The sequence below is a fragment of the Ovis aries genome, chromosome 1 (assembly GCF_016772045.2).
Source record: "Ovis aries strain OAR_USU_Benz2616 breed Rambouillet chromosome 1, ARS-UI_Ramb_v3.0, whole genome shotgun sequence".
NCBI classification, from domain to species: Eukaryota; Metazoa; Chordata; class Mammalia; order Artiodactyla; family Bovidae; genus Ovis; species Ovis aries.
This window is the reverse complement of record NC_056054.1, coordinates 100,951,408-100,972,003: the sequence shown is the minus strand read 5'-3', so window position 1 is coordinate 100,972,003 and position 20,596 is coordinate 100,951,408. Positions and strand designations below refer to the sequence as shown.

Below are 20,596 nucleotides of genomic sequence, written 5' to 3'. Positions count from 1 at the left end.
GAAGAAACATTGAAGGAAAGGCTGAGGATGAGGGGAGATAAAAAGACTGCTGCTCTTATTCCCAAAGAGAGTCAACAGAAGGAAGACAGTACATACAGCAGATAGAAGGGAAATGAATCTTGAGGAAGTTAAAGCAATTATCCAAGGGAAAGGGCTGATTACAGTTGTAAAAAGAGACAGTAAAACCTCAAACAGGAAAAAAGTATTTAATACTTTAACAAAATGCAAAATAAAAGTAATCAAGTTACAAAACGTAAATTCCTTTGGTTCAATAATCACAACACTATTTTACCTTCCAATGGCTACAAACATCATCCCTTCAAAGTGAAGTCAGACTATTTCCCTCATATGAAGACATCATGTCAAAACCATCACACACCCCACTGTTCAGCGAAACTGTTGACAACCCACAGGAGACAGAGCTGTTGGGGAGGAAAAGGGGGAACAGGTTGGTCTGAAGAGAAAAGGGGGACTCTACACATGCAAAACAAGTCAGGGGGTGGGGGGGCTCTGTGCTGCATCACTATGGTAGGAATCATACTCCTGTACATGCTACATGAGGCTGAGGACCTTGGTACAATTACATAGAAACAGACAATCGAGTGACCCTGAGCACTCCCAGGGAAACAGAAACAAGAACAAAAAACCAGAGGGGCTGAGGTGAGAAAGGATGGTGGCAATGGGACAGAAACCAGGGAACATCAGTTTTGCAGACAGGGAAATGAACTTAAAGGAGTGAGTGTCTGGACAAAAGACACAGTTTATGGCACTCAGTATGAAACTTCATTTCCTTCTACTCTGTGCAAGAGGAGAATGAGATGGGTAAGAAATCGGTCGAGCCGGGACTCCCATGCTATTTTTGCCATCTTTTGGGAAGAGTACCCCAGAGGTCTTAAGGTCTTCCCAGGTGTCTCCTGAACCAGAGGTCTTCTGGATCCCTGTGGCTCTGACTCAGAGGGATCCAGGGAAACTGAGAGCTAGGCCACCTGATCAGGACAGAAGACAAGGGCCTCTAATCTGCCCCTAAATAATCCTGAAACAGTCACAATAAGCTAATAGAAATTTAGCCATCTGGGATCAGACACCATCACCTAATTGAGGGGCAGAGAAAGGAGTCATGGAGGTGGAAATGAGCTAAAGGCTAAAACTAGAATAAGCTTAAGGTAGGTATTGTATTCAATAAATACTTGAATTAATAAGAGAATAAATGAATACTGGAGACAATGCATGTTTGGTTCCATGAGAAATACTGGTTCTGTTAAAGAGCCTGACTGAGGGCACTCTTGGGGTACACATTATTTCTGTGCCACTCTGCTGCACCTGTATGTTACTACATTATGTAATACATACAAATGTATGTTATTACATCATGACCCTGGCAAATGAAACAAATGATAGTCAGTGCGGATTTCAACAGTTAAATAATAAAATTTTTTTGATTGGTTGAGATTGTGGGGGAAAAAGGTAGAAAGCCAGCTCAGCTTTCCTTCTCTTCTTTCTCCTCCTAGCAATGACAACAGTACACCAGATCCTGGAACAATGAAGAAGACAGACCTGCTGAAACACCTCAAAACATGCATTCAGGACGGTTCAAGCAACCTCTCTCACTTTCCCCTTCCCTTTCAGCAGTCATTTCTTGGACAGGGAGGCAGTGGTAGATTCTGACAGCGAGATCTGACTACATTTCTCGAAGATGACCTCAGCTGAGAACTTCGGCAGCCCCTGATCCAGGGGGCACTCGTCCACCAGGCTGTTCATGGGCGTGGGGGGCAGTGGAGGCTCCTCCTCATCCTGACTCAGTCCAGAAAGCAGGGAGTTGCCTGCCCTGTCCAATTCTTTGTCCACCTGCTCCCTTGACACACCCTCTGTCTCAGGCTGTCCTAAAGGGATGTCCGTGGAGTCAAAATACACTGACAGGGCTTCCTGGAGCAGAGGCAGAACTTTCTTTCGAGAGATCTGGGTGTTGCCTTGAAGATAGGCTTGGAGGTTAGGGTGGCTGCTTGGGACAGGGGTCAGCTTCAGGGACGGAGACTGGGAACGTTCTAGAATTCCACAGATCTAAAGAGGAGACAAGATGGGGAGATGGTATATAAAGTGCTGAAGCAAAAGGCCGAGACTTCTAAGAGACTTCTTTAGCAGAGGAGAAAAAAAAATTTTTTTTAAAATTTAAATTAAGTCATCCAAAGTTGTTTTATTGCTTGCACATCAGCTAATACTGATTAGTAATACACAGTATTTTAGAAACAGAAGAAACATTTGAGACCATATATTTCATCTTATTAATAAGTAAACCAAAGTCCAGAGAGATCTGATGTCTTGAACACAGATGATGGTAGAGTCTGAACCAGAACCTGGGACTCCCCGCTCCTCGGATTTTGTTGTTTCCAAGGGTACTGCGCTGTTTAAAAACTTGAACTCTATTCTTAGCTGAGATGGGCCAAGCATCTGCATTGAAGTCAGGGGAACGACAGAGGCAGAAAGAATGAATATATCAAATGGGGCTGGGAAGTATGCCAGGCACTGTGCCATGTCTGGCCATTTTCAAATACTAATTTTCTCAATCCTCACAACTACCTTACTGGTTGGTATTACTATTACCCTCATTTACAGTTAGGGAAACTGAAGCTTAGATAGATTAGGTAACTTGCCAAAGGTCAACTCTGAATGAAGCAAAGCTGATAGCTGAACTCAGGTTTGTCACTAGAGCAGTGTTCTAAATTATTCTTACCAAAGGAGAAAGAGAGGAAATGGTGGGGCAGACGGTGAAAAGAGGACTACCATTTCCCAGTACAGAGGCAGCCAGGGCGATGGTGAAGTCATCAGAGGGACTGTGTCAGGCAGAAGAGGGGAGATTCAGGAGAGTGGGGTCAAAGCACCCTTTCCTTCATGACATGATTACTAAGAGTACCTTGTACCCAGCAATGAATTTCACATATGATACTATGTTTCACGATCACATCACACTAGGTAGTAATATGCTGTTTATGGACTCAGAAGTCAACTGACTTCCCTTTGGTCAAAGTGCCAGTAAGTGGCAAATCTGGGACAGGAAAGCCTACTTATCTACCTTTAAAAGGCATTTTCCACAATGCCAAACTTACTTTCCATTGAATGAAATTATGTTTGCTTCCTGGAGGAGAAGATAAAGACAGAGAGAGGTGGGAAAAGGCAGACATACCTTTTATGAACAAAAAGATTATCTGGCTGTATCCAGACTAGTCTAGCAGTCCTCACTGCTAAGAAATCCAAAGAATCTCTGGACTGCCTTAAGTCCACTTTTAAATTCTTCCCTGAGTTTAGGAGTAACCAACAGAGGAAAAGAAAGGTGGAGAAGTGAGAAAGGTAGCCAAATGGAAGATCAGAGTTAAAAACCAAACCTGCTCAACTACTCTGCACAGTTAGCACAGAGTAACTAATCCTTGCCCGGTTAAAGAGTAAAAAAGGTTTCTCCTCTGTTTTCAGTTTTCAAAGCAATAAGGTAAAAGAAATTGATTTCCAGGAGTTAGGAATTAGTGATTAAATCAAGTTTTAACTCCAGATTTATAACAGGTTCTTTTAGCACAATTTCAAGTCCTACTAAGTAGGAACTGTGTCTCTAATTTTCTTTGGAATCTCCGTTTCTCACCAATAGCATGATTAAGGATAGTCATGTATAGAGAAAATGGAAAAAAGGAAGGAGGGGAGATTCTGGAAACAGATCAAAGACCTCTGTATAAATACAAGAACCAAGGAGAGGTTTTTATAGAACAGAGCAGTGCACAAGGCTGAACTCCATAGGGCCCCTAGGATAGAGACTCACCGTCATTCGAAGCGCTGCATGGGGACAGAAAACAGCCAACTGCCGCACTGGCTCATTGTAAGTGCTGAAAAAGATAGTCATGGCAACCAGGGCATCGCAGCCGTGAGCTTGGCAGAAGGCATGGAGATCTGCAAGGAGGCCAGACCTCTGCAGAAAAGCCTAAAGCAGAAGAAATGGACAGGGCTGAGGGCTACAGCTGGACCCTCGTTATCATCCCCACAGAAGATGCTTATGAAAGGCTTCTTTGCATGATAACCTGGGACTTGTACTCCATAAAAAAGGTATCTAGTACTTACTGTGAGCTATGTATGTGCTGGAAGGCAACATATAGAATGAGGAGAATATAGGCTTTGGGTTCAGACAGAATTGGTTTGAAAATCAGCTCTATTGCTTCTCAGTTATATGATCAAGGATCCCTGATCGTTAAGTTTCCTCATGTAAAATGAGGACAAATTATTTATCAAACATGATTGTTTTAAGAACTAAGAAATGATAATGTAACTAACATGCTGGGCATGTCCAAGGCTATCTTGCTCTTGCAGTCAAACAAGCAAGGTCTTTGCCTTGTGGATATTTTTATTCTAAATAAAAATAGAATACAAATGGTGCATACAAATAAGTACAGACAACATGACAACTGCATCCTCGGCTCTTCTTTCTCTGTCTGTCTATATTCTCCAAAATCTCATGCAGTATTTCCTCCAATGAATAATACCACCAGCTGCTCCAGATTAGGGCTTTTCTTTATTCTTGGTATTTCTAATGAGTCCATTTATACTGTGATTATGGTACTTGGAAAGCCTTTTGTGTTCTTTTTTCTTCTCTAGTTTTTCTTTTTATTATAAAAAAAGTTTTTTTTAAAGAAAGTTTTTGGCTGTGCCATGTGGGATCTTAGTTCCCAGACCAGGCTCTGAACCCCTGCTCCCTGCAGTCAAAGTGCAGAGTTCTAACCACTGGACTGTCAGGGAATTCCAAGCCTTTTGTGCTCTTATGTTTGGTTCCCAGACTAGGTTTTGAGCAGCAAGAGAAGAGGCCAAACTATTATTTTTTTAGTTACTTAGTGTTTTTTACATGTTATTTAGGAGAAAGCTGCGCAGTCTATGAAAGTATGTGTTCAGATCAGGTTGTTGACTGATTTAACGTAATATAATACGGAACTAGATATTAAAATACCACTATCAGAGTTATATTCATTCACCCATTTGACAGATTCACTGAGCATCCATTATGTGTCAGGCACTGTCACAGTGCTGGAGATACACCCGAAACAAAACAAACAGGGTCCCTGCTTTGGGGGAGTTGATAAACTAGCAGAGGAATAGAGACAAAAAACAAGGAAACCATGAAACGTGATTATTTCAGGGTGCTGAGTGCTATGAAAAGGACAAACAGGAGCCTCTTGGCAGGTTAAGACTCTGTGCTTTCCACTGCAGGGGCCCAGGCTTGATCCCTGGTCAGGGAACTAGATCTTGCAAGCTGCATGGCCAAAAATTAAAAGTAATTCTTGGAGACTTTTGAGCACAAAGGGTATTACTTTAGTTAGGGTAATCAGCAAAGGAGGAAACACCTGAGCTAAGTCCTGAACGAAAATAAGGAGCCAGCTCTGCAAAAGGAGTGCAAAGGCTCTGGGTTGAGAGTGAGTTTAATGGTTCTGAAAAACAGAAAGCTAACTGAGATGGCTGCAGTGCTGTGAGTGCAGGAATGGGGCTGGAATGAGCAGACGTCAGAGAAAAGGATGAAGGCCTGATCAAAGATGGCCCTTTAAACCACAGTAAGGCCTTTAGATTTTATAGAAGTGTGATGAAAAGGCAGTAAAGGGAGGAGGGCCAATAGGATCTGACACGTCTTTTTTTTGTCCATGCTTGGTGGCTTGCAGGATCTCAGTTCCCCAGCCAAGGACTGAACCTGGGCCAGAGCAGCCAAAGCACCGAATCCTAACCACTAGACCACCAGGGCATGCCCCTCGATCTGACTTATGTCTTAGAAGAGATCACTCTGGCTGCTGTGGGGAGAACGGTTTGCAGGGGCTGGAAGTGGAGACAGGGACACCAGCGTGGGGTCACTACAGGTCACTGGGGGTCTCACAGTGCAGTGAGATGATGGACTGTGGAGTTACAGTAGAGATGGAGAAAAGTAGGTACGAGATATATTTTGGAGGCAAGCTAGGAATAAGGGACAAGGTTACCAACAAAACTGAAGGTTTTCTCTCTCCACCCACACCTACATCTTGCTCTTACCTCCATATCCATATATATTGCACTAATGGCCACCTTAGTGCCTTGTCTGGAGATGGTCTTCTGGTCCTTTCTCAGCATCTGCTCTGTGGTCAGTCCTAGAAATTGGATGTGAGACTAAGGGTCAAACAAGAGAACCAAGAGAACCCAGGGTCCTAGGATCAGGAAGGTGAGGACACCAAGACAGGTCAAGGAAGAGGAAAAACACAGTCGCTCTTTGAGGCAAAGAACAGGTGTAATTCTAGAATGGAAATTTACTTTAAATAAAATATTATTTTCAATTACTGGGTCACAACAGTTACCTTTAGCGCAAGGGACTTTGGGGAGCAGGGAAAATGGAAGAAGAGAGGCTTTTACTCCTCATTTTCCCCTTTCTGGGTTGTTTCACTTTTCTAAAAGTACATGTGGGACCTTTTTAAATATCCACAAGCAGTGAAAGAAAGTCGCTCAGTCATGTCCAACTCTTAGACTGTAGCTCGCCAGGCTCCTCTGTCTATGGAATTCTCCAGGCAAGAAAAATGGAGTGGGTTGCCATGCCCTTCTCCCGACCCAGGGATTGAACCCAGCTCTCCTGCACTGCAGCTGGATTCTTTACTGTCTGAGCCTCCAGGGAAGCCCTGGTGGTCCATTTCTTTCTCTTTTTTAAAATATCAACAAGAGCTAGCTGGGTAAAAAAAGTCATGGAAGTTTTTCTTCTTTTATTTTGTCCTTTCTATTACTGTTTTTGTTTAGTCGCTTAGTTGTGTCTGACTCTTTGCAACCCCACAGACTGCAGCACGCCAGGCTTCCCTGTCCTTCACTATCTCCTGAAGTTTGCTCAAATTCATGTCCATTGAGTCAGTGATGCTATCTCACCATCTCATCTTCTGTCTCCCCCCTTCTCCTCCTGCCTTCATTTTTCCCCCAGCATCAGGGTCTTTTCCAGTGAACTGACTCTTTGCATCAGGTGTCCAAAGTATTGGCACTTCAGCAGCAGTCCTTCCAATGAACATTTAGGTTGATTTCCTTTAGGATTGACTGGTTTGATCTCCTTGCAGTCCAAGAGACTCTCAAGAGTCTTCTCCAGGACCACAATTCAAAAGCATCAATGTCCTTTGTATATTCACCCTAAATGTTTCTTCTGCTTCCCTAACCAGTGACCTAGAGCTCCCTCTCATAATTCAGTACGGTTGACCCTCTGTTTGCAGGCTTCACATTCACAGACAAGGAGGGCTGGCTGTATTCATATATTTTGCTATCTTATATAAGGGACTTGAGTTCATCCAAGCATTCTGGGATCTGTGAGGGATCCTGGAACCACTTACCTGCAGATCCGAGGGACAACTATATTCCTTTGGCATACTTATATTTTCTTTCTTAAAAAAAAAAAAATTCATTTTTTTTGGCTGTGCTGGGGGTTGTTAGCTGCAGCGTGTGTGATCTAGTTCGCTGACCAGGGATCGAACCTGGTCTCCCTGTATTGGGAGTGCAGAGTCTTAGCTGCTGGATCACCAGGGGAGTCCTTAAATGTCTATATTTTCTAATTAGACTGAAAACCTCTGAGACTCTTAACATATTCCTTCTTATCCACACAGCATACTAGCCAGCTTCTTTCTGGTGTAAAGCTTAAACCATTCCGCATGCTCTGACATTGTTTCACTGGTTTTCAAGCATATAATGAACAAGGCTTTTGTCCACTAGTTTAATACTTCATACCTGATACATCAAACTTGGCCTTTTGCAGAGAATCAAAGATGTCATTTCTGCTGGGCAGATCTGGGAAGAGGGCCTCTAGTTTCTCTACATAGTGGCTGTCCTTGAGGGTTGCCTTTCCAATCTTAAGGTCCATGTTCACACAGTCCAGGAGGATTGTTCCTGCAGAGAAGGAGCATGGCAGAACTCAAATACTGTGGCACTCCATTCCTGGCAACTAGAGCACACATCACCCTCAAACCCAGTGGACACAATACCTAAGGAGACTGTCTGGCAACTCACGGAAAACAAAACAACTGGGACAATGTCCTGAGTGAGACATCCCAAATCCAAACTGAAATGGAGGCACAGAAATGGGGAAAAGGTAGAAAGGAAGTGTGAGTAGCTCAATTCCTGGAGATTTTGAAACCTAGTCAGAGAGAGATGACCTCTCTTCCATAGGCCAAATTCCAGTTGGAACAGATAGCTGAATCCAGTTTTCTCTCTCTTTTTTTTTAACAAATGGAGAAAATAAGAACAAAAAAGGTTAAGAGATTTGTGCAAGGTCATATAACTACTTCCTGGGCAGAAATGGTATTAGAATTCATTTCCTGCTTCTTTGGCTAGTCCTCCTTCCATTATACAATGCTACTAATAGGCAGCTTCTAGGTCTGTTGTTTTATGCTTCCTTTCTACTCGCTCCAACAAAATATTCCCCAGGCCTTCAAAGCACAAAGTACTCGAAAGCCTTTATAATGCCTAATTGCTCCTTGAAAAAGAACCTCCTTCATTATGGACTAGGTAGCTTTGAGAGAGTATGGTCAGGCTGGAGGACTCTAGACTTCTTCACTTTCCCTTCTCTGGGATGGGATAAAGGGTCAGGTCCCAAACCCCAAGCCACCCTCACCATGAAGAAGGGCTGCAGTTTGCCTGTCCAAGATCTCTGGTGCCCCCTGCAGGATTCTCTCGGCCACCAGGGTAGCGCAGGAGCCCACCAGCTCAACTGAAACAGGGCAGGGAGGGCAGTGTCTCTGATCGATGGGCCGATGGTCTAGCACCTCTGCCACTGCCTCCTCTAGGGCTGCGTCACTTCTGTGTGGGAAAGGGGGGTGTGGGGGAAAAGAGAAAGAAAGGCAGGTAGGGGCACTCCAGCCGCACCTCCTCCTGAGGAAAATACAGACATCCTAGGCGAACACGTAGATCTTTGATCACTTCCACCGCTGCCCCACTCCTCTCAATTCTTTTCTTAAATACTATAACTGAGGCCATCTTTAAATGCTGCATAAGTGAATTTGACAAAGTATCAGCTACCCATAACTCATCCACATGTTTGATGTGCCTTTCCAGTTGACACCTGGACACCCAACATCTAAATCTCTCCTGTTTCCTCAATTCACTTCATATCCAAATTTCATGCAGCTCACAGGATCCTATGGCTTTTGGCTCAATCCCCATCCATTCCCTTCTCTCCAACCCTCTGCTACTGCCTTACTCTAGGCCCTCAATCTCTCTCATCTGAGCTACTCCAATAGCTCCTTAACCAAACATTTGCTTTCAGGGTCCTCCTACACTGTCCTCCACAAGGCATGATCATTTGAAAACTGCAAATTTGGTTCTGCTAAGACCTGGAATAAAGAGAATTGACAATAGCTCCCCGCTGCTCTAAAATAAAGTCTAATCTCCTGGAAGGGCCTACAAGGTCTCCATGATCAGGCCCCTGCCTACCTTTCTAGTTATCTTTTTAATGTCCTGCTTCTCCCTCATGGTTCATGTTCCAGTCATGCAAAACAAATTCCAGTTCTCCCAAGTCACCGTACTATTTCATGCCTACCTGCATTTTGCTTATCTGAATGTTCATTACTCTGCCTGGATACTTTTCCTAATTACCTCACCTCCTCATACACCAAGCAAACACCAAGTCTTTCAAGACTGAGATCAAGGATCCATTCTGTTAGAAAAACTTTCCTGACATCCTCCACTCCTCACTTGTATATTTAACCACTCCATCTTCCACGTGCCTATTGTCCCCTAAATGACAGTTACCACTTACCTCTAACACCCATTACAATGACCCATTTGTCTAGTTCCCTCCTCTGACTGACAACTGCTTGAGAACAGAGACTTCACTTCATCTTCATCCTCTAAACAGAAGTTTATTAATGAGTGAGTGGATAGATGGACTAGCGCCCGAAGGCTGTCCTCTGTCAGTACCCCTGCTATAACCAGTGTGCTCAAGGAAAAAAATATACATATTAGTAGGAGCCAGAGACACTTGGAAAGATCTGTATTCATATTGCTTTGCTGGCCAGTTTTTTCCAATCCTGAATTAGGGATGGAATTATTATAGGTGTGTACATTTGTTAAATAGCACTAATGAGATACCGCTTTATGAAGGAAATGATCTTGCTAATTTTAAAAAAATACAGAAATGGCAACCCACTCCAGTGTTCTTGCCTGGAGAATCCCAGGGACGGGGGAGCCTAGTGGGCTGCCGTCTATGGGGTCGCACAGAGTCGGACACGACTGAAGCGACTTAGCAGCAGCAGCAACCATTATTCAAAGGTTTCTATTACAATAAATCTACCACGAAATCTTAAAACAATGATACCAAAGGTAGATCTAAATTATTTCTGAGTTATCCTTTAGTTTGAACTCATCATGTTTCTATTTCTTTTTATTACTTGTATAATTAAAGAAGTGACAATATTTTTTACTGCCTTTCTATATCTGGTATCACCCGTCAATTATGATGAGCCCATGAGATCCCTGAGAGCAAACATTCCTCTTCTCTTTGAAAATCTTACTCATCACAGCCCATGGCACACGGTAAGTATCAGCTTTATTTCTTCCACTTACTTGGGTAAGACATGATGGTCAACAAGGATGAGGGTAAGCTGGCCGGCCTGGTGCAGTGCATGGAGGTCAATCTCATCCCGGAAAATCAAGAGGGACTCTGGAATGTGAATCTTCTGAAGGAAGAAGACATTGTCACCTCGTAGAGGTAGCTCTGAACGTTTTATATTTAAAACTGGCACAAAGACTTCCTCGGCCTCAGTTGTCTGGAAAGGAAAGTGAAAAGGAGGTATGGCTGTGTTATGTGACAGGACAGGAAAAGTCACAAGACCACTGGGACTAAGGCAGACATGATCTTGGGGAAGTTACTGCCTTCCTCAAAGCCGCAGCTTTCCAGTCTGATCAAAATAAAAGAATGACCCTTACCCTCTTTCTTTCTTAGCAATAACATGAAGGTCAACAAGACAAGTCATGGAAAAGGCCTAGTTCCAGATGCTGCAGAGAAGAGCCTATCGGTCCTCCAGAGCTGACATGGGCATGAGGAACACACACAGACCACTGACACCCACTGCTGTTCAGTCGCTAAGCTGGGTCTGACTCTTTGCGAGCCCATGGACACAGGCTTCCCTTTCTCCACTATCTCCAGAGTTTGCTCAAATTCATGCCGATTGAGTCAGTGATAACTCAGTAAATGACTGTGTGAATATCACTTTATGGTTTACAAATTCTTCAAAATACATCTGCTCATTTGATCCTCACAGCAACACTGCGAAGTATTATCATTTCAGATTGTATAGTTACTGATATGAGACTCAGCAAAGTTAAGAGATCTGAGTTACCTAAGGCTAAATGCTATCAAATAGCAGAGCTGGGTTTTCAATCCAAATCTTTTCATTCTAAGGGACTCTGTTCTTAGGTACTCACCTTTGCCAGGTAAAAAGCCAGGGCAAGGGCTGACACCATGGAGTCCAAGTCACAGGCTTCATTTCCCAGCACAACATGTATGGGTCGGGACTCCTAGAGAGGTGGGATAATGGGATTAACAAAAGCATCCTCTAATCATTTCCATTTATCTAATACACATGTAGGGCTGCACACACATCCTCTCACTGATCTTCATAGAGGAGGTAGGTCAGATATTCTTATGGGTCCTCATTTCACGGATAAGGATATTAGCTAAAAGGGCATATGTGTTCTAGGCAAGCTTTAAGCATTCCACCCATGTCTACTTAGTGGAAACGTAGTCCTTCCTCTCACCACAGTTTCCTTGAATGTTAAACTTTCAGAAGAGCAGCAAATAATTCTCTGATTCTTATGCTCCTTGGGATACTCAAGGAGTAGTCAAAGGTACAGCATCTGGGGTAGCTGATGTATTCAAACCATATCAACTCTGGTTTGTACTTTTTTCCTATTTTCAAATAGGGAAAAGAATCTTTTCACTTCTAAATGAGAATAGGTGAATAGACTTTGAAAATAAAAGTAAAAATAAGATCAAGTCCCTTATCCAAATAGCTAGTCCATAAAATTCCCCGTACTCAGAGGAGTGTCAGTGATAGCCAGATTAACCAACACTCTCACACCCAAGAAACTGATACTTTCTCCAATGGGTTCGGACTAAAACAAAAACAATTGCCGCTGCTGGAACTTTTATTTTTAAAGCTTTGAAAATCCAGCTGCTGATAAGAACTCTGAAGAGGGAGGCACATCTGTTGTTATTATTAACCTTGTTATTTTGCATCTCCCTATCGGACTTTAAATAAAATGCACTAAAACCTACAGGTCCCCAAAATAGCAAAGATGCATTTGGCCAGGTGGAATGAGATCATACAGTCCATGGCTCGGCTTAGGCACAGGGATTCTCTCTTACCAGTTTACTTTTGAATTTCTATCTCAGCCTACTTCTAAAAGATAGGAAGGAATAAGAGAGATTCCTTAAGAGATGCATTAGCTTACTTTCAGCCCTACTGGCCTTTTGAACTGCACAATTCTTGGCTGCAGGGGCTGTCCACTTGTGCATTGTCATATGTCTGGCAGCACCCCCAAACTCCACCTCCAGTCATGACAATCAAAACGTCTCCAGATTTGCCAAATATTCCGCACGGGACAAAATCACCCCCAGTTGAGGACTGCTGGGTTACAGAAAAGTGAAAATCCACTCTGGCTTCTTCAGTCAGGGAAGATTTGCTAGACAGAAGATTTTAGAGAATTGGGGAAGCATTTAGAAGAGTAAAACATAACAAGTAATGGTTTATCAAGTAATATAACTTTAGGAAGAAAGAGAATCTAGAGGGACCTAGCATCAGCTTCCCTGTATTGACTGTTATCCACTCTCTTCACTTGTCCAGAAACCCAAAGCCAGAAAGGGACAATTTTAGAAGACTTCTGGTGGTAAAAACTGTCCTGTCTAGTAACTAGGTAAGCTTTTATTTTAAAACCACCCTCTTCTCCATCTTCTACTCCCAGCCCTAGTTGTTGTTCTTGTTTAGTCGCCAAGTTACGTCCAACTCTTGTGACTCCACGAACCGTAGCCCACCAGGCTCCTCAGGGATTTCTCTGGGAAACATGGGTTCCAATTCCTGGATTGGGAAGATCCCGTGGAGGAGGAAATGGCAACCTACTCCAGTATTCTTGCCTGGGAAAATCCCATGGACAGAGGAGCCTGGAAGGCTATAGTCCATGGGGTCCCAGAGACGGACACGACCGTGCAACTGAACACACACGCACCCTAAAGGTCACATTTTTAAATTTTTTACCTCTGGGGAAAGTCTGCCCTTAGGTTCTCCCTTGTGCCCATTTCTCTAAGCCTATTTCAAGAGTGTGGCAGCCAAGACCCATTCACACAGAACAGCATTCTTTGCCAACACAATATGAGAATTCTGTACCCAAGACCCGAGGCCCATAATGACTCCTCTGACTTGCAATTCGTCCTCCTGATACCAGAGAAGGCCCCTCTGTTTCCTGGATACCACGAACTGACCAGATGGCTGTGGACCAAAGTGACAACAAAGCACTTGAGATAAGTAGCCGCAGAGATAACTTGCTCACAGCAGCAGTAAGGGAGGGCACTATGTTCTCTAGAGAGGGAAATATACACACAGGAGAGGCCGCACGGTCCTGACTCTGGAGAATAAAGGTAAGAGGAACACAGGACAGGCAGGGCAGGAGAGGTCTATTGCTGGGCTTGAAGAGGCCCTCAGAGAAAAATGGAAAAATGGTCCTTCCAGAATTCACACTGGTGCTGCTTCCTTCCAAGTGGCAGCTGAATTAGGCTCAATCAGATCCCCAGCACCAAGAGAAGGCTAAGCAGAGAGTAGGGACCAAATACAATGTCATGGCTCTGAGGGGAGGAGAAATGACCACCAGAGGAAGGTGAATAACTAAGCCCTTGGGCTCAGCCAAGCTCAGACAGCAACCAAAAAGAATTAAAAGAAAAGGAATACTCTGGGACCGTCAGCAAATCTTGGGACAGGAGCAACCAAGGGAGGCGGTGGCGTTCCATCCCCCCCGCCGTCAGCACCCACCACTCCCCTGGCCTGACTGGCCCATTCACCGCCCACGAAACATGACGGGCACATTCCCAGCTCCGGCCTTTGCACTGCTGGCTTTTCTCTGAGAGCGGCCGAACTGTCACTGGAAAAGACCACAGGCTGGGGCTGAATCCCAGCTCTGCTTCTTGCTGTAGGACTTTGGCCTCTCTACGCTTCTTTTCCCTCATATAAAAATGGGGATACTACTGTAATCAATTTCATGAAGTTGCCATGAGGATTAAATGAGACAGCACATAAGAGCCAACTCTGTCATAGTTCAGAGGAGTTTCCTTCCATCTTCTTTCTCCAGCCCTTGCGGTCCTTACCGAAGCCCCCTCTCTCTGCAAATCGTCCCTGCACCCAGGCCACACCGGTCTCTTCTACTTCCAGCTTCCTGTACTTGGGGTATAGAACTTAACCACCACCTTAAGGAGCTCACTATCTTTTCATGGGCGTGTATCACAAATCTTTAACATAGCTTACAAGTTAGGTGACTATATACTTTGCTGTTCAAACCAGTACTCTTTTGAGAATGAAAAGGGCTGCAATTAATTATTATATTTCAATAAACTATCCTGGGCAAGCCAGGTATATGAATGCCTAACTTACAAGGTACCATTCTCCTCTTCATTTAGGAAAAACATGGGTAACTCTTAACCCCCATCCCATCCTCCCCCAGCTGAAAGCACAAGCCAAACAGCCTCAGTTTTCTGACCATCACACTGACTTCACACTGGTGCTGCTTCCTTCCAAGTGGCAGCTGAATTAGGCTCAATCAGATCCCCAGCACCAAGAGAAGGCTAAGCAGAGAGTAGGGACCAAATACAACGTCATGGCTCTAAGGGGAGGAGAAATGACCACCAGAGGAAGGTGAATAACTAAGCCCTTGGGCTCAGCCAAGCTCAGACAGCAACCAAAAAGAATTAAAAGAAAAGGAATACTCTGGGACCGTCAGCAAATCTTGGGACAGGAGCAACCAAGGGAGGTGGTGGCGAAGAGTTCAGGGCAAATATAGCTATACTTAGAGCATGAGGAAACCTGAGCTGCCAATAGAAGAAATACAATCTGAGAGCCACAAGTAGATATAAACTTTTTTTTTCCTCCCTTTAAAATACCCACTAGTTGAAATGACTGTATTCTGATGTTCTTTGTGGCCTCAATGGTGCGCGAGGGGATGGTTTTAGGGCTAGCAGAGCCAACCACTTCCCTTCTGAGGCTGAATACGGTCTGATGCTTACTCTACAAACCAGTTAATGAAGAAGGAAAAAAGGAGACAAGGAGTCAGAGATAGAGAAGCACTTCCGGCAGGGAAGATGGGACTAATTGACAGTGACGCAAGGACTGTAAATTTCTAAGGAGAATCAGCCAATCCTGATTTCTGCCTCATGCCTGAGAAGTGCAGACAACGCACATTATCCAAAGCTTCTGGATGTTTAGCCAGAAGCCAAAGCTTCTAGTTTAGCCACCTAAACTAGAATGTGGCCCCCTGCGAAGCAAAGATTTCCCCCCGCCCAACTAAAAGTGACAGATGACTTAACATGACTAGGACATAAGATTTCTTTTAAATAGAACAATCTACTATCATTGTGGTGGCAGACTGTAGAAAATTTCACTGGTATCAAATGCTGAAAATATGGTATCAATAGGAAAGCTGGCTGAGTTATCAGCTGTTTCTGTCTTATATAAAAGTCCAAGCATTCACGATTTCCTAAAAGTTATACTGTATTTTAATAGTGTCTCTGGGGATTTCCCTGGTGGTTCAGAGGCTAAGACTCCACGCTCCCAATGCAGGGGGGCCAGGTTCCATTCCTGGTCAGGAAACTAAATCCCACAATCTGCAACTAAAGATCTAGCATGCCACAATGAAGAAAGAAGATCCCGCATGCCACAACTAAGACCCGCCACAGCCAAACAAACAAAAAACAAACAAACAAACAAAAAAAACACAACAGTATCTCATGAAAGCAAGCTAAATGTCCATCGACAGAGGAACGGATAAAAAAGATGTGGTACCTTTATACAATGGAATATTACTCGGCCATTAAAAGGAATGAAATAATGCCATTTGCAGCAATATGGGTGGACCTAGAGATTGTCATACTGAGTGAAGTCAGTCAGCAGAGAAGGAGAAATATCGTATGACATCCCTTATTTGTGGAATCTTAAAAGTAATGATACAAATGAACTTACAAAATAAAAAGAGATTCACAGACTAAGAGAACAAACATGGTTGCCAAGGAGAATGGACAGTTAGGAAGTTTGGGATGGTCATGTACACAACACTGTATTTAAAATGGATAATCAGCAAGGACCTACGGTATAGTACGTGGAACTCTGCTCAATGATATGTGGCAGCCTGGATTGGCAGGGAGTTTGGGAAAGAATGGATACCTATATATGTATGGCTGAATCCCTTTGCTTGTTCACCTGAAACCATCATAACATTGTTAATCTGCTATACCCCAATACAAAATAAAAGGTTTAAAAAAATAGTTTCTATCTAAATCATGTCTTTCTTTAGCTAAGAAACAACACTGTGGCCTCTGGGAAACTGGAAATGGAGAAGAAAAAGACCGTTCTCACTTTCTAATTGTATATCTTTTTTGTATTAACTTTTTTTCACTATGTACATTTTCTACTTCCATAATTACAGACAATCTAAATCACTGGGTGTCCACCAGTATCTCCTACTACCAGGCCACCCACTAGCTTTGTTAGTCTAACTTTCTGATTTCTCTTGGCCCAGGCTAGGTTGTGTGATAAGAGCTCTAAGATATGATCTCTCCTTCACAAGTTTGGAAAAAGGAAGATCTAGATCTTGTTCCCTGGGAGAATGAATTCAGGCAGAGAAAAGTCAGGATATCAGCAATACTGAAAAAATCGTGTTTTTCGGCTTCATATTCCTGAGGAAGACATACTCTTAACCCGGGACACTTCTGGAGAGTAGACGCTGTAGAATAGAGGCATGCAACGAAATGCTATATGGTAAAGTTTCAGGTTCAAAAACTCTTTATCAAATGGTGAAAAAGACTGGTTATTTGGGTCATTAGGGAAAAATCCAACTTCTTGGCCCTTGGAATGGTGCCAAAAAGCCTCTATATTAGTCTTTAATGAGTTCCCTGTGGTGGAAATCAGAGGTAACCAAAATGAATTGGTCCCAGATTGTCTTATACATTAAAATGACCTTCCCAAATTTGCATTTCACAAGGAAAAATGTAGTGTAATTGGTTTTACACTAATTGAACTTCACTCCTACTCTTTTGTTTTCGGCCATGCCACACAACTCATGGGATCTTATTTCCCCCACTAGGGATCAAAACTGCACCCCCTGCATTGGAAGGGTAGAGTCTTAACCACCGGACTGCCAGGCAAGTCCAGAACTTCACTCCCATTCTTCAGGTGAGGACATTCCTTTATGACAGCAGCTGATTCTGCAGGAGGAATTAGGTGACTTTTAGGATTTGTTACAGACCAGAATCTTATTTCCCAGGTGAATTTGTCAAGTTTAAGATACTTTAAAAGGAAGCAGAGTCAACCATCTGTCAAGGTTTCTCCAAGAGTAGTATAACTTGAAGCAGGGGGGCCAGGTGACCTCCTGGAGCCTCTCTCTGGCCCGTTGTTTGCTGCTAATTGGAATAGCGACCTAACGTTGCACGACCAGTCAGCAAGGCTGGGAGACTCCAACTGGCTCAGAGAGTACCAAAAATAAGCCACAAAGCATTCAGGAGTCATGCATATAGTTTTGATTCCAAACATACTTTGTGCTTATCCCCATCCAGGTCGCGGATTTTTACGTAATTTGTGTGTGTTAAAGTCAAGGAGGTAAACTGGAGGCAAAGGAATGCAAGACTGTCGGTCAACAGACCTGCCTGATGTACTGTGTGTGTTTTCCTTAAAAACAGATTTAAAGTGTAACACCATGACCACCTTTAACTTAGAAGGAGTTAGGCCCGTCAGACAAAAACCGCCGTTCAGAGGCAACAAAGCCGTGGGCACAGGTTCCCTCGTACCCCCGGGGTTCACCTGGAGGCCAGGGCGCCAGCAAGGCCTCGTGAACGGAGAACTGAAAGAGGGGCAGGGAGGAGGGAACAAATACACCTCGCGGCCGGCACAGCCCGGGTCCCATTGACGGAACTAACCCAGCGACACCGAGCAGGGGCTCAGAGGCAGGACCCGGCCCCACGATTCCGCCTCCCCGCTCTCGAGCAGACCCCAAAGGCTGGAGCCCCTAAGTGAGCATGCATTCCCACTCTCAAAGGCTAGGTTCTCCTTCCTCCCTCCTCAGATTTCCAAGCCCCCAACCCACAATTTCGCACACAAACCCTCGGTGCTCCCCAGAGCCCACATCTTCGTCCTTCCTGGATCCCAGGATCCATTCCTTACGATAACAAACAGGGGTCCCTTACCTGCAGAGCAGCTCGACAACCCTGCAAGTAGTTCTCCATGGTGAAGCCCAACGTGTTGCCGCCGCCCCTCGCCGCTGAGAGGTTAACCGGCGAATGCGCCCCGCCCCGGACTCAGGGGCTTGCGGCGAGTCGGGAGGCGGGACTCGAACCCGCCACAAGGCGATTCACCCCGGGAGGAAGTGCGTAACAGGGCGCCCCGGGAGCCCGACGATGCCCCGCCCCCAGCGGCGGAGGCCAAGTTCTGCGCCCAGAGACTCACGGGAGGCGCGAAGTGGAGCGTGGTGCGGTGGCATCCTGGGAAATGTAGTCCCGCAGCTCCGCTATGGTTTCCCCAAGAATTGCGGGAAGGAGAATTATCTGAGTTTACAAGTATGTATGAGTCATATAATCTATCTTTGTGGCTTCTGAACTTTCCCTCTTGAGTCAGGCTAAGTCTTTCCATAAGTTATATCGACCACCTGGTTGACATCTAAAATTCCACTGGGCAAAAACAACTCTTCATCTTCCTTGAATTCTCTTCTTTACCAAATTGACCAATTATGTGGTCTTCCTTGTTATAAAAAAACTTTAATAATCTCTGACCCCTCTTCTTTACTTAACACCTAACAGTCTCTTGCCAACTCCTGATGCTTCTTTTACAACTCTGTAACCTTTTGGCAAATGTCTCATTCTTCCCCGGTCTGTTGTAACCTGGGATCTATACTCCCTGCCTCCCCAATTGTTCCAACTCCCCTTTCAGCCTGCAGAGTTGCTTGAAGTTTCATCCTGCCGTAGCCCTGTGAGTAGAGCTTAGAAGGCCTTTCAGAACGTAGAGTTGGGTTCCAACCTCCTTTAACTGCCACCTTCCAGCCCCAGAGTAGTGCAGAGTACTGCAAGTATATGTACCCTCATCATCAAAGGTTCCCTCAGTTATGAATCCGTCCCTTTTTTATTTTCTGCCGCCAGCATCACACCAGTTTTTCCTCCTCACCAAGCTAGGAATTGAGAGGAAGTGATGGATGAGAAGCTGAGGCCTGAGGGATAACAAGGACCAGAGCACAGAGATATGGGATCCCCTGCGTGCTCAGCTACTTTTCTGCTTGCTGCACTCTTCCCGGAGCCCGCTGCTTTTTCCGCACCTTCTGCATTACCAGGGTGCAGCCCAACCGGTTTCATTTCTTAACTAAAAAAAAAAAAGAAAGAAAGAAAGAAAAAATAACGCAGTAAGGACTTCGAAAAGATCAGGATTTTTTTCCCTTTAAATGAATAAATATGAAAATATCAGGCTCTTTGGCCCTGTTTTAGTGGAGGCACGGCAGAGGATTGCCGCACCCAGGGAGATCCAACAAGCTTCTGCTGTCCAGCCCTGCTCCTCCCAGCGCAGCCAGGGCCCTTGCTCTTCCCTATTCTCACCAGAGAGGCACAAGTGCTCCATCCCTTCCAGCGGCAGGCGGAGAGAAGAGAAAGGGTCTGTTGTTTTTCTCTCCTTGTTTCTCTCGCTCACTGCTGATCACCAAGCTGCTGACCAGGTCAGAAAGCCCGAATGGAAATCCGCCAGTGCCAGGCAGGCTCCTTCTCCTTCGGGGAGCTTGTCCTTGACTGATTTTTCTTTGTCCCGATGGGGAAAAAAGAGAGAGGGAGAAAGAAAAAAGAAAAACCACAAACTTCCTTTGAAAACCAGCGCTTGTAGACCGGGCCTGGAGCGCGCGCCCTAGACGCGGCGACTCAGAAATCCTGAAGACGCTCTGAGCGGTCTGGGCGCACCTGGGCTGCACCCCTGCCTGCCTGCACCCTTCTCCAGGGCCCCCCGGTCGTGGGCGTGAGCCCGGAAGTAGCCGCGAGCCAGCCGGGACCGCCGCTCGTAAACCTGGGGAAACCAGTGTAGACTCTGGCGTTGACAGCTGGGAGGCGGCCGGGACTGTGGCGGCGCCCCTCTCTGAGCCCACCTCCCTCACCGCAGTCCCGACGTTGAACCCTCCTTCTAAGTCCTGGAACAGCCCCCACTTCTTTAAGGTAAAAGCAGTCTTAACCATTTCCTTCACCTTTTTTCCTTTTCCTCTCTAGCTTTGGGGAGGTGACTCTGCCTATCCTCCCACCCCGGGTCTCTGTAAGTCTGGGTTTCTAGAGGCGCTCGGGCAGAATGAGTAAGTATAAGAAACGCTACCTTTCCCCCGTGTAATTACACCT

At 44.8% G+C, this 20,596-nt stretch overlaps 2 protein-coding genes across 19 annotated transcripts in view; one reads left to right on the top strand and one right to left on the bottom strand.

Annotated features, from left to right (window-relative positions):
• Positions 1-190: 190 nt before the first annotated feature.
• Positions 191-20,156, bottom strand: PRUNE1 (prune exopolyphosphatase 1). Of its 5 annotated transcripts, XM_042252476.1 has the most exons (9): positions 19,823-20,156; positions 19,549-19,592; positions 11,422-11,514; positions 10,561-10,763; positions 8,612-8,796; positions 7,729-7,887; positions 6,037-6,131; positions 3,800-3,958; positions 191-2,058 (listed from the first exon to the last, which is right to left on the bottom strand). In XM_042252476.1, the coding sequence occupies exons 2-9, from the start codon at positions 19,555-19,557 to the stop codon at positions 1,630-1,632; spliced, it is 1,332 nt and encodes a 443-aa protein (XP_042108410.1). In that variant the 5' UTR covers positions 19,558-19,592; positions 19,823-20,156; the 3' UTR covers positions 191-1,629. The 5 variants fall into 5 exon arrangements, with proteins under 5 accessions (XP_042108410.1, XP_027830400.1, XP_027830397.1 ...); XM_027974599.3 differs by lacking the exons at positions 19,549-19,592; positions 19,823-20,156 and adding an exon at positions 18,431-18,611 and having other exon boundaries at positions 191-2,445; XM_027974596.2 differs by lacking the exons at positions 19,549-19,592; positions 19,823-20,156 and adding an exon at positions 18,431-18,611.
• MINDY1 (MINDY lysine 48 deubiquitinase 1) overlaps positions 18,680-20,596 on the top strand; it is a 14,882-nt gene continuing 12,965 nt past the window's right edge. For 8 of the 14 annotated variants that reach the window (XM_060414054.1, XM_060414053.1, XM_060414049.1 and 5 more), the window contains exon 1: positions 19,832-20,422. The gene's annotated coding sequence lies outside the window, so the exon portion shown is untranslated. Of the gene's footprint in view, positions 18,800-19,831; positions 20,423-20,473; positions 20,554-20,596 lie in introns of those variants that run through there. The other 6 variants (XM_042252300.1, XM_060414041.1, XM_060414046.1 and 3 more) reach the window with 2 other exon arrangements.

What these genes read in the sequence shown, in the direction of transcription:
- PRUNE1 (XM_027974596.2), bottom strand. Translation starts at nt 18,469, where the DNA reads ATGGAGAACTACTTGCAGGGTTGTCGAGCTGCTCTGCAG. An exon ending in GACCATCATGTCTTACCCAA is followed by an intron (nt 8,797 to 10,560) that starts GTAAGTGGAAGA and finishes TTTCCCACACAG; the next exon opens with AAGTGACGCAGCCCTAGAGG. An exon ending in GGCCAAGTTTGATGTATCAG is followed by an intron (nt 6,132 to 7,728) that starts GTATGAAGTATT and finishes TCCAATTTCTAG; the next exon opens with GACTGACCACAGAGCAGATG.